This window comes from Chrysoperla carnea, chromosome 1 (genome assembly GCF_905475395.1).
Source record: "Chrysoperla carnea chromosome 1, inChrCarn1.1, whole genome shotgun sequence".
Lineage (NCBI taxonomy): Eukaryota > Metazoa > Arthropoda > Insecta > Neuroptera > Chrysopidae > Chrysoperla > Chrysoperla carnea.
The window spans coordinates 91555244-91568715 of record NC_058337.1 but is presented as its reverse complement, the minus strand read 5'-3'; the positions used below and the strand labels follow the sequence as shown (position 1 = coordinate 91568715).

At 26.6% G+C, this 13472-nt stretch overlaps 1 protein-coding gene across 1 annotated transcript in view; it reads left to right on the top strand.

Annotated features, from left to right (window-relative positions):
- LOC123291043 (netrin receptor UNC5C-like) overlaps window positions 1-13472 on the top strand; it is a 385599-nt gene that overhangs the window by 191762 nt on the left and 180365 nt on the right. The window contains exons 5-6 of the mRNA XM_044871473.1: window positions 9697-9873; window positions 11886-11936. Coding sequence (XP_044727408.1) covers window positions 9697-9873; window positions 11886-11936 — 228 coding nt within the window. The remainder of the gene's footprint in view (window positions 1-9696; window positions 9874-11885; window positions 11937-13472) is intronic.

Below are 13472 nucleotides of genomic sequence, written 5' to 3'. Positions count from 1 at the left end.
TGAAAATGTCTACATTTGAACTTTTTACAAAAAAAAAAAAAAAAAAAAAACATTGCAAAGAATGAGAACTACTTTTTATGACAAAAAGTCAATCTATATTTTCGGTTCCTCAGTTTAACGTTTTTGTTTCAAATAACCTAGAAACTGAAATTGTGTTATAGGAATTTCGAAAACTGTTAAAATTATCTCAATTTCGAAAACTGTCTAATATATATCATTTAATGGTTTTCTCGAAACTGTCAAATGGAATTGATTTTCAGTTTAAAGTAATAAAAAATTTTTGACTGGATTTAAAGTTTTGCATTAGTTCAAGCTATTTTGCTATTAAATAATTTCTTCTGCTAGTAGTCGTTAATGACCTCTCCGTTAAAAAGAGACTTTAAATAAATAAATAATTAAAAAATTTCTTCTGTATGTAATTTTAAATAATATGTACTAATTAACACTTTTCTAAATTTTTAAATCACTAATTCCAAAAAATTATACAGGGAGATTTAAAATAAGTGTTCGTGATGGTTTATTTATGAAACCAAAACATTACAAAAAGTTCATTTAATCTTAGATCCGAAAATGCTCTCTTCGGCAAATAAATTTAAATAGAAATAAAATAAATAAAAACAGATATTTTTATGAGAAATCACGTGGTATCACCTTCTCCATGGCAGAATCAATAAAATAAATCTGAATACATGTAACCTATTTGATATAATTCAAAACTCTAGTCCGTAAGTCATGTAGTAGAAACTCCCTTCTTAATCCCCGAACCAAACAAAAGTTATAAGTTTGACCGCTTTGTGTGTGTGTTCTTAGCTATGTTTCAAGTGTGATTTTATGGTTATGTACCCGAAAAAACTACAAATTGGCGATGATCTTCCCAATCGGCTCAGTTTGGTAAAGGCTTTAAGGAAAAAGACAATTTAATGGAGAGTTTTCTTAGATATTTTTCGAATTCGAGTTTATAGTTCCGTACCCGATAACAAGTGAAATTTTGTAAATTTCACTAGTTATGCTATTTATTTGTATGTTCTAAGATCATGTTTTGATTGTAAGGTACATATTTTATTTAGGGCAAATAAGAATTATGTTTAAAAATGTATATTTTTCTATATCTTACTTGAGAATTACATTCAAAATTAATTAAAAGAGACTTTGTTATAGAATTTAATATACCTTTACTTTATGATTATCAAAAAATATCATATTACCACAAAAAAAAATTGATCTTATATAAATAACATCTAGAAAACGTGTACAATACATACTGCTTGATGAAAACTGTAATTTTTTGTTGTAAATTATTATTTATTTCTAGTTCTTTTACCCTGAATGCACACTCAAAACATGAAAATAATGTATAAACGAACGCATTATATTATAATTTTATATGATTTTGATTGATTAGTTAAATTTTTTTTTGTCTATATACAAACGCATTTAAATAAAATAAATAAATAAAAATATATTGGCTTTCTTTAAAAAAAAAAACATCTTCTTAAAATATTTATTGAACAGATGAAAGATTGAGATTAATATGAAAAGTTCATCCATACTTAAGTGTGTAGTACAAGCATCCACTGCATAAGGTTCAGTAGCATAATATGAGAAACATTTTCATGTATTGGCAAAACACAAAATAAAATTCGATTATATTATATTTCTTAGTTTTCCATCATTTCATCACTTGACTTTTTCTTTGTAATTGACAAAGAAATTGATAACTTTCTGTTTAACGATTTTATAGGGATTCAAAAAGTATAAAAATCAGGTTAATTTAATGATTGGATGAGTTTCTGAAATATCGCAATATTTGGATCGATTTTAGTCCGTATCTCAAAAACGATTCGATCAGTCGTCAAAAGCAGTCGTCAGTCGATTTTTGTACTTTTTGGGTCCAAATTACCTTATATACTGAGTTTTATCGAAATTGGAGATACAAAATTTTCTCGATTTTTTGCAATTTTTTTAAGGGGTAGTACCCCTATGATAAAATCGAGAAAATTGCAAAAAAATTTTTGTTTTGGAATTTGATGCAACTCGGTGGATTGGGTTATTTTAATCCAAAAAGTATAAAAATCAAGTTAATTTAATGATTGGACCTATATCAGCGAGTATCATGGGCAAAACTTCATTTTCAAAAAAAATAGAGTTCATAAAAAACCACTAAAAAAATTAAAATCCATAAAATTGTAAACAAAAGGGTGGATAAGTGAGGGCTATAACGTGATAGTCCAAAGGAAAAATTGTCCAGCAAAGCGGGCGGGTATCTGCTAGTAACTTATAAAAATTAATAAATTTTTCTAAACATATGAAAAAACTTATTGAAGCTAGTTCTATTATGTATTTTCTATTTATAAAAAATTTACATTTATTGAAATTACCGAATTCAGAATACTAACAAATGATTTTTCGAATCAATCATATCAAATTTTATCATATATGATATATGAAAATTATTGTAAATTTTAAAAATAAATTTGTCACGCATTGAAAATTATGAATTATTACAAAATATTTAAAACCGTTGAGCGCTCAGGAATTGTATATTTCGACTACTGAATCCTAGAATAAATACATTTACTTATATGCATATAAATAATTTTTTTTTTTTTTAAAGAATCTTAATGGATTTTGACAATTAATCATACAAAATTGTATATAAAAATATTGAACTTTTGACTTTATATAATTTTAAATAATAAATATGTATATTTATAAATTTAATATGCCTATATATATTTTCTTTCATATATCTGTGTTTATTTACATATAGAAATATTACTCAATTTATGATTGATGAGATCAAATTAATTATACCTAATTAATTTAACAGTGTGTATATCATTTAACAGTAATATTCATTTTATGTTTTAAATATCGATTTTACAGAATGTTAAAAAAATTGTTTTTTATGTTAATTGACCACAATTATTTGGTTTTGAGACATCAAAATTGTCACAGCAAATCGTTCAGTTGTCACTTCATCTAGGTTTGGGTTAATGTCACTGCTTTGTAGGGAAGAGGAAGCTTTATTTTAAGTACACTCGCATTTGAAACATATCTAAGAACAATCTTCATTAAATTGCCTTTTTTCTTAAGGCCTTTCCAAACTGAGCCGATTTGGAGGATCATCGCCAATTTTTAGTTTTTTCGGATATGGAACCCTAAATTCGCACTTGTAACATAGCTAAGAACACTCTCCATTCGTTTTAGGTTCACTCCGATATAGGTTCATTCGTTTAGGCGCTACGATGCCAAAGACAGACAGACACACAGACAATATTCTTATAATCTACACATTTGATGAACTTATAACGCCGTATTTAAAATAATAAATAAAAGTATATGTTGAATTATTAAAGCGAAAGTTTTAAGTCAATAACAGGTAATTTTTTCAGCTAAGTGATTATATTTTATGTAAACAGCCTGTACTACTCTACACTATCTCTTTCATTAATCACTCTGTATATATACCTGACTTAATAATGGTCATTAATTTTAAATAATTTTCTTCCATGGAAATTGTTATTTAATTATTAAAAATTTCATTACAGCCCAAAAATACACAAAAAATCAATTTACATTGACCTAAAAATTGAACTTAGCACTTAGATCGTATTATGAGAAAGTAAAATATGATAATTTATTATTAATAAAATACGAAGTCTGTTGTATATTGATGATCTTCAACTTTTTGTGTTTTCAGAAGAAGTATCTGTCTCGTATATTTTATAATAGGTATTAAAAGTTAATAAATTTTAATAATCTATCTATCAATGAATAATTTATATTAATTAATAAAATATATTTGAAAATAAAATAAGAAACTTTTCCAATTTTTTATTTTAAATCTTTTAATTTATTGATTTAATATAATACTAAATTAAAGATTGGAATTATACGATATTAAATTAATTATTCATTTATTAATGATGATACTCATAAAAATTGAAAGATAAAGATTCATTTTACTCAGTGTCGTCGGTTTTTTTTTATCGAGAATAACTATTTTTACATAAGTGGGCGTATTAAAAAGAGGTATATAATACTACCCGCCCGCTTTGCTATGCAATTTTTCCTATGGACTATCACGTTACAGCCCTCACTTATCCACCCTTTTGTTCACAATTTTATTGATTTTAATTTTTTTGAAAATAAAGTTTTGCCCATGGTACTCGCTGATATTGTAACTTTCTATAGGTCCAATCTTTAAACGAACCTGATTTTTATACTTTTTGGATCAAAATTATCCACCGAGTTTCATCAAATTTCAATTTTTTTTTTTGCGATTTTCTCGATTTTATCAAAGGGTACCCCTTAAAAAAATTGCAAAAAAGCGAGAAATTTTTTGTAGCTCCAACTTTTAATAAAACTCCGTAGTTAAGTTAATTTTCACCCAAAAAGTACAATAAAAGGAATTTTTTTGAAAAATTACGTAAACCTAAACAAAAAATATTTTATTTTCCAGAAACCTAAATAGGTTCATTCTTATTTAGAATTGTTATAACGTGGCAAGTACTTTTTTCAACTAAATCATAACTAAAATCGTTTCTTCTAGACCACACCATGCCACCTCAGATATTACCTATGTAGAAATCGATCTAGAATGATTCAAATAATACTTTAAATCGGTTTAAAAATGAATTAGCAATCGTTGAACTGAACAATTTTAAAACAAAAAAATTCTGCTCGCCATAAATTTTGTCATACCGATGATAGTAATTTATCATCTCAGTAACTTTTTCGCGACAAGTTTTTGTAAAAATTCTCTATGTATGATACCAATTTTATGAATAAAACGAATACGAAAAACACGTTACTAAAACTCATACCATATTATTAATCTTTCACTTTATGATACTTTTCTTCTTTATAATAATATATAAGATTATGGAAAATTAATTTCTTCACAGTGTATTATTTTATAAAGTTTTTCACCATACATATATACATACATAGAGGAGAAAATTATGAATATCAATGATGAAAAACGCATATAAATGAAAAGAGAGTCAAGTCGGTATTATGAATGTGAAAGTAAGGATGTTTGTTTGTTTGATACGCTTTCACCCAAAAACTAGCAAATGGATTTGAATGAAACTGTACAATAATATAGCTCATATATTAGAATAACACATGAACTATAATTTATAAAGATAAATTTAAAAATAATAATAATAAAAATAAAAAAAATTAAATTTATTCTGACATTTTACTGCTCCGTCTATGATCATGATTTTGAACCATAAAGATTTCTGTAAAATTTGAAATAGTAAATATAAAACAAATCATAGTCATCTTTTCTAAACTACTCAATGAATTATGACTATTTTACACTTAAACAAAATTAAAATCTGTGCAAATATTTTAGCGGTGTAAAGCAATACTTTCGAGTGTTATGGAAGGGGAATAAGTGAGTTATGAAAGGGTGGTTTTTACTTTTAAGCTCAGTGGAGCGAGCGGGTATCACGCTAGTAAAATATACTTTTCATATAAAACACAACTAAATGAGAATAATAATATTCATAGTGGAAGAATTATTGGCTTTAGTGTGCTCACTTAGTATTCCGTACCAAAATACAAAACCTTATAGGTACTGTTTTCATACCTAAGTGATTTACCTTTCATTCAAACAAATCAAACCGACGAATCGATAATGATCGATTTATGAACGATGCGTAATTGTTATTTCATTGGGTGTATATATTAAGACTGTTTTGATATTACAAAAACTATAACATAATTTCCTTTTGTAATTTAAAAAATGATAGAGTAAGTAAAATTTCATAATTTGAAAATTGAAATTATCCTCGAATGGCTCGATTGGTAGGGCATGAATCCAAGAAGTTCGGGTTCGAGTGTATTTTATTCAATAATCAATTCTCTTTAATCAAGATAACCAGACAAGATATTTATGAATATTTAGTTTATGCTGTATGTATCATACTAAAATCGTCAATTATAATCGAGAGGCTTTGATGTAAAAAAATATCGTATACATGATTAAAAGTAAACAACACAAAAAATAATAAAAAAAGTGAACTAACTTATTAATACATAATTAGAGGTGGCGATTTGAATAAATTCGGGACGTATTATTCCATCTCCATTAAAGCTTGCGTATAACTTCTACGGAGGCAATTAGTTTTATTGAAATGTGTGAATTAGCCAAATTCAATAAAATATTAAGTTGAGAAAAATACTAAATATTGGAATTTGAATTGAATTTTGTTGTTGATTATGATTTGAATCTTTAAACGAATTATTTTTGTGATAATATAAATAAAAAAATCATTCGATTTTTTATATTGTATAATCCAGTACTCCTTATTAGGCGAATCAATAAATCGCAACAAAGCCATAAGCCTTTTATTAAATGAAAAATTAATTCGATGTCGAATACTTTCTATACCTACCGCAATTATGAAATATCAAACAACTGTTACGGTAGGTATTTCTTCCATTTAATACTTGCTCGAAGTTTGTGTTTTTTTTGTTTCTATTGTAACAAAAAGATGAATAATTATATTTGTTTCTTCTTTCCATTTTGTTTCCAAGTTTAATAGTGTATTGTTCGGTTTTCATTATTTTATATTGTATTATATAGGTTGCATATAATGTTATAATATTTTATGTGTTGAATTCTATTGTATTCGGTTTTTTATTTCAAAGATACGAACTAAATGTAAAAGACAATCAAATGACAACAAATTATTTGATCAGAAATTAATTAAGTATTTTAAATTATATTATATGGTATGCAAATTACGCAGCAAATGAAGCTATGTGACATATAGATCAAAAAGTTTGAGTACTGATATACGATGTTTGTCGCCCTATTAGCTCAGTTAGTTATAGCGTAACCAATTCCGCCCGCGGTATGTTTGCCTGCGGTATAATGATGGACTACAAGATAATTGCCACCGTTTTCACTCTGTGCTCCAAGTATGGTTCCATGATTGTCACAAGCATCTCTCATAGATTTGAAGAGTTTTAATTAAAAACAGTTGTCCCGATATCCTAATTCAGAATTTATAACTTTAAGAGTATCGATTCGAGAGTCACCATGTATGCGTTTATGTGACAGACCCGGATAGTCACCTGTGAATGACTCTTTTTTCGAATATTTTTTGCTATTGGAATAAATTTTTTGCTACTTACTTGAGTAATACGGGTTAAAAATTAGTTTTAACGAATGAAAAGTAGGTCCTATGTTGTGAAGGATAAGAACTACACGTTTGATTGGTGTAGCCTGTTAAAAATAAAACTTGCCCGTGTCTCACTTTAATAAGCAGTTATTATTTTTGAAAGCTGAATATTTCTGAATATTTATTTTATACAAAGCTTTCGATGAATTTATCATAAATGTTTATGTCACAAATGTTTTTATTACTGGTACTATATTCCCTACAACAAGCATATGTATTCATTTTTCGAATTTATTAACTTATAAAAGTTTTAATTTACCTAATATTTTCAGTAATTTTTTGACAGCATAATTTATATCCAAGAAATTTTCAATAAAAAACCCTTTTGATTGCTTAGTTTATGACTTGCCTGAAAAGATCCAGAAATTGATATTCCATTTACTAATGAAACATAATTTACTTAAAAATTAATTATAGTATTTACAGTTAATTAATAGTTTTTAACTAGCTTTTATTTAAATTTATTACTCCAAAATTATCAAATATTAAAATTGTTATTATTAACATTAAAATTCCTATAGCTGCGTCGTAAGATATCCTCCACTTCGATGATAAAATTTTTAATATCTCATTTGAATATACGATGTAAAAAATTCATTAAGTATCAAATGACAATTCTGTTATAGAAATTTTTATTTAGAACAAGATAATTAAAACTTAAATTACTATGCATATATTGTCATAAAATTAATATGGTACACAATATTGGTCCAAAAAATTGAATCTGTATGAAAAGTATGAAAAAATGAAGTGATGGGTATCTAACACCAAGTTCAAGACCAAAGATAATACTATGTTTGGTGATGGTCTTGAAATGCTGAACCAATGTCTTAGAACAAGCACGAAGTTCAAAAGCAGGTGTGCAAGAGAGTTAAAATAATTACAGATCAAGACCAATAGGACCGAAAAGACCGGAAGGACCAATACATTATCTCAAGGCAAAAGTGCAAATATAAGTATAGGATAAAAATAGTCCAAATGATCAGTCATTTCCAAAAATCCAAATTCAATTTGATAACATTGAAGAAGTTAATTTGTTTTTTGAAAAATCTAGATTCACATTTTTTATAATCCATAGCAAGTGGTAATTAATTGCTCCCGCAGTTACAAAGATAAAATTTTTACATTTTCGATCAATAAAATGTCAATTTTATTGTTCGAAAATTGATGAACTTGTATTGAGGTTTATCAAATAGATTTTTTGATAATAGTAATGTTAATACGAAAAATCAGAATTTCAAAATAAAAAATCATTTTGTATTTGTTCTACTTTTTGAATTTTGTTATGTACATATTCTTTTTGCTGTATCATCATTTGAACTATAATATGTGTGAATTAAAACACCTACCTGAAACTGAAAAGTGCATAATTTATATATGAAGTTCAAATAGTTATAAACTTGTAATGGTTGGTCAGGTTAGATTAGAAATAAAATAAAAATAGAAAAATATATCTTTGTACACTGAGGAACACATAGTGCAAGTGTACAAACACCTAGCAAAAACTACTCTTTATATTGAATATTTAAACTTCATTTATATTTGAACAATATGGCAGTCATACCTACGTAGGTAAATGTAATTTTATATACGTATTTTTAGTCTCAAACATTGATGATATGTAGGTACCCGGCGTTGTACACGATACAACACCTACAACAGACATTGTGGCATAAAAATTCGTACAACAGTTTGAAAGCCCACTTTAGAGCGTTACACTATGAATTTATATGTCGATTTATATTATTCAAGTTTTATTTATCTACAGGTAGTGTGAAAGAACTTTTAAGATGAGATAATAAGAAGTTATTCATTGAGAGTCGAAGCGTTTTTAGCGCAGCTGGCGAATATATTTATTTTTAAGTTCCTTATCATTTTATTAAATTGTTAATTTGATCTTTCATAATTTTGTGAAACCTGAAATTAATTAGGAAAATAAAACGATAAATTATCGCGGTGTTTATCAAGCTTGTATAAAGCTTCGGGGGTTAAAAAAGGGGTGTTATAAGTTTGGCCGCTACTTGCGTGTCTGTCTGTGCGTCTGTCTGTCTGCCTGTTTGTGGCCTTGCTTATATCGCCTAAACAGATGAACCGATATTAAATTTTCTGAAAGTTAATTTAATGGAGAATGTTCTTAGCTATGTTTCAAATGCGAATTTAGAGTTGCAGTACCCGAAAAAACACAAAAAAATGGCGATGATCTTCAAAGTCAGCTTAGTTTGAAAAAGGCTTTAAGAAAAAAGATAATTTAATGGGAGTGTTCTTAGCTATATTTCAAATATCAGTTTAAGGTTCCTTTCAAGAAAAGTTTGTCGGGAAATTTTTTTAAATTTAAAAATTTCACTTGTTAAATTACACTCTGTAAATATTAACAATATTATGGTAAATTTTTTTATGACCTTGTTGTAAAATTTCGTTATAAACTATGTTATATCACAAGGCTGCGAACACTCGACACATAATAATGTTGTGGTTTTATTGTATTTTACAGTAAATGGTGGATGGTCTGCATGGTCCCAATGGACTGATTGTAAATGCCCTGGTTTGAGTCTCAGTGCTGGACAGAAAAGGACAAGAGTGTGTAATAATCCTGCACCACTTAACGGTGGTCAAACATGTCCAGGACCAAGTGTTCAACGTACCACGGAATGTGTTCCATGTAGTAACGGTAAGAGACACAAGATTATTATTTTACATTTGTAATATACATTACATTTTACATAGACTACTACACATTTACCAAACAGAAGACAGGCCAATAGCATCATAGGCTATACATTAACCATATTAAATTATGATATAAAATTAATGTATCTATAATGTATAGTGAAACCTCTTTAGAATTTATTTATACGTAGATAAATAAGTATACAGATAGATTCCAGAAATGTTGAATACAATATTTTAATAATTGAGTAACATAGAATAGCTTTCATTAAATCAAAGTTAATTTCTGTAAATTATGAGAGTTAAAATCTTAAAAACTATAAGAAAGCACCAGCTGTAATATATAGGGCTTTTATTTAAGGTGTTTCGATACCGCATAGAAAGTGTTATCAAATAAACGAGTATTTAATACGCCTTCTGCAATTTCAAGACGATATTGGTTTACGATAAATTAATTCTAAATAAAAACAGCCCTGATTATATGGTGGTCTATGAAAAAGTCGTAATCAATATTGGTTTTTTAGTCAAAAAAGCGCTTTTAAAAATATGTTGCCATTTACGTAAAAGACTTTTATCAATTTTCTTCAAGTTTTAAGCTTTAAAATCATACCAAAATTGAGAACTGTGAAATAAATTGAGAAACTTTTTTTGGTAAAAAACACTGATTTTGATTGTTAATTTCTCTTAAACCGGACATACAATCGATGTGAATTTTCTTTAAAGACAAATTAAAGCATGATAAATTGATTAATAGAATTTCAAATCTTTGGTATTCAATTTACGGTATCGAAATACTTAAAAGAGTTAAAATGAAAAAGATAACAAAAATTAAAAATTTTATTTATCAATTAATCACCCTTATATAGATTGGTCTTTTGGGAAAAGTACATATCGATTCTCTGTAAAGTTTATGAGAAATGTGACCTTTATTGATAATAAAACTGGCTTGGAAAGTTAATTTCTCCTAAACGGTTCAGAGAATCGCTATATGAAGTATATGAACTTTCACAAAATACTTATAAAATGGACGATTAAATGATAAATAAAATTTCAACTTTTTAGATCTTTTTCATTGTGTCAGTATCGAAATACTTTAACTTATCATAAGCTTGAAGCTTGAAAAAATATTAGGTTCAATGGCGTACATCTTCCGCGGCAGGAAAGACGACCAAGGATATAAAAAAGCTAAAACAGCAATTTGATTCGGCAGAATCATGCAAGAAAAATAATTTCGGTTGAAACTTCCCATTCAATATCTGCCGGAACAATGCGGTTTTCTAGAAAATATTTCGTACGAAATATTTTTTGTTTTTAATAAGGAGCAATTTTCTAATTTAATGGGCTGAAACTTCAAGAAAACAAAGGGAATCGAATTTTATAACGTAAAATTATATTGGTTTAAAATTACGTTTTTGTTATAGATAATCTCGCTAGTGAACATTTTCCTTTTAAGTAAGGATCTCTGTATCCAATAAATTTCTTCTTTTTTTTTTTGTAAGAAACGCAAAATTTATGTTAGAAAAAAAGAGAATGATTATTTGATTGAAAAAATCTAGGTACTTTAATTTTTATATACTAATTACGTTAAAATTGTAAATGAAAAAAGTTTGTACCAACAAGCTAAAATATTATTTATATAGAAAAAAATAAAATAAAAAAAACTTTTTTGATTTATATATATTTGTGCTTTCAACTTGATGAAGAAGCTTTTATATCATATTTTGTATCTTTGAATTTAAGGTCAATGATTTTATTAAAAGTAAAAAAAAAAGTTTTTTTTCTTGAATTAGCTAATTATATTTTTTTAAACCACATCATTCTATTAAAATAAATGAAAGATTTATATTTTTTTTTTCAAACTTCCATAATTAAATTTAACTGTCATTTGAAATTTTGCGAAAATAACATAAATTGTTACTCATTATTATTATTGTTATTAGTAATCGCTTCGTTTATTTTTACATTTGGCTAATTTTGTTTTTTAATTTTGTATTAATGCTTACGCGTATACAGAGGATATGTATGAAGCAATGTTAAAAACATTTAATCAGCCTGATTTTCAAGGTAAGTATATGTATTTTGGGGTTTGCTTACTTGTTGTTTGCTGTAGAATTAATTTTAATTTATACCAAAAAATTGTTCATAGTTTTAAAGATTATATTTAACTTTTGTACGAAAGCTCCAGAAATATTGTGTGCATTCTTTTGTTGAAAAAGCACAGAACATATGCATATTCGTTTCCTCACACTGACTTAATTTACTAAGTCATTAGTTTGATAAACTTCTAGAATCTAGGTTTTTCAAATCTATTTTTTCTCATAGTTATTGAAATAAATACCACGATACTCGAAATAAAATGCTCGTAATCGCTCATAAAATGAAATTGAAAAATATAAAACTTCGGAATAAGTTTAAAAATCTATGCCCCTCTCATAGATTACTCCTGCTAACCCTTTTCTTAACCAAAACCTTAAAACATTTTATTTCGAGTATCGTGGTATTTATTTCAATAATCATGCCTCAACTCGAAGTCAACAAGAATTCATCCTTATATTTTTTCTCATTTCGTTAGTTTATTGTGCAAGAACGATGCAATATCTACTGTGCGTTAATAATTTTTCAGGTGTTTTTGCTCGAAATATGAATCGGGGCTCCATTCATACTCGTGGTTGGGTTTTGTTTAAGCTACATTCGTTTTAAAAATTGCACATGTGCCTGAATGCATAGTTATTTTTGAAAGTTACTAAACAGTCTCATTATCCAGTGAGTTTGCGATCAATAACATTTAATTTTGCGATCAATTTTTCTATCGTAAACGTGTGCATATTATTTTTATTTTTATTTTTATTTATTTGGAAACGAATTTGTTATTTATTAGTCTCAAAATATTTTCAAAACATGTCTGCTTTTTCAATATTTCAATTTTTTAATTGATGGAACAAATTTTAATTTCACGGTTTTATAAGTAGTGTAAAAAATGTGTATTGAAAATACAAATTATTTTATTTTTTTCACACCTTCTCATTCATATTTAACACTTAACAAACATAAAGTATGAACATTTTTTTTTTTTTTTTTTTTTTTTTTTTTACAGAATTGTTCTAAATTTTTAGTGTTATATAATTGATAGTTTAGTAATAACTAAAATAAGCATATAAATATATATTAAAGTAATTGAATTTCTTAGAAAAAAAGTTTTAAACGTTTGTTAGATTTTACCAAATCTTGGGAAATAAGAATTAATATACCGGTATTTATTAGCATAATTATCTCCGTTATTTTGACAAATTTAAAGTATTTGGGAAAGTTCTTCATAATTAGTATTTGGTAGAATAATCAATACAGAAATAATTTTTCGCGAAAAAAAAGAAGACTTAATGTTGATGTATGGCAATAGTTAAATATTTCCTTGTTAGTAACCATAAAAATTTTACCGGCTCTTTGTTAAATACTTCCCATGTTTTACAGAATTTAACAAATTAAAATGTTTTACGCTCGTTATTCTGAAGCGTAATTTTAAAAGCACTTTCATATAGAATTTTGTTCAAAAAGAATGTTTATTACATTTTTAACGGAGTTATGTTAAATTCTTCTTTACGA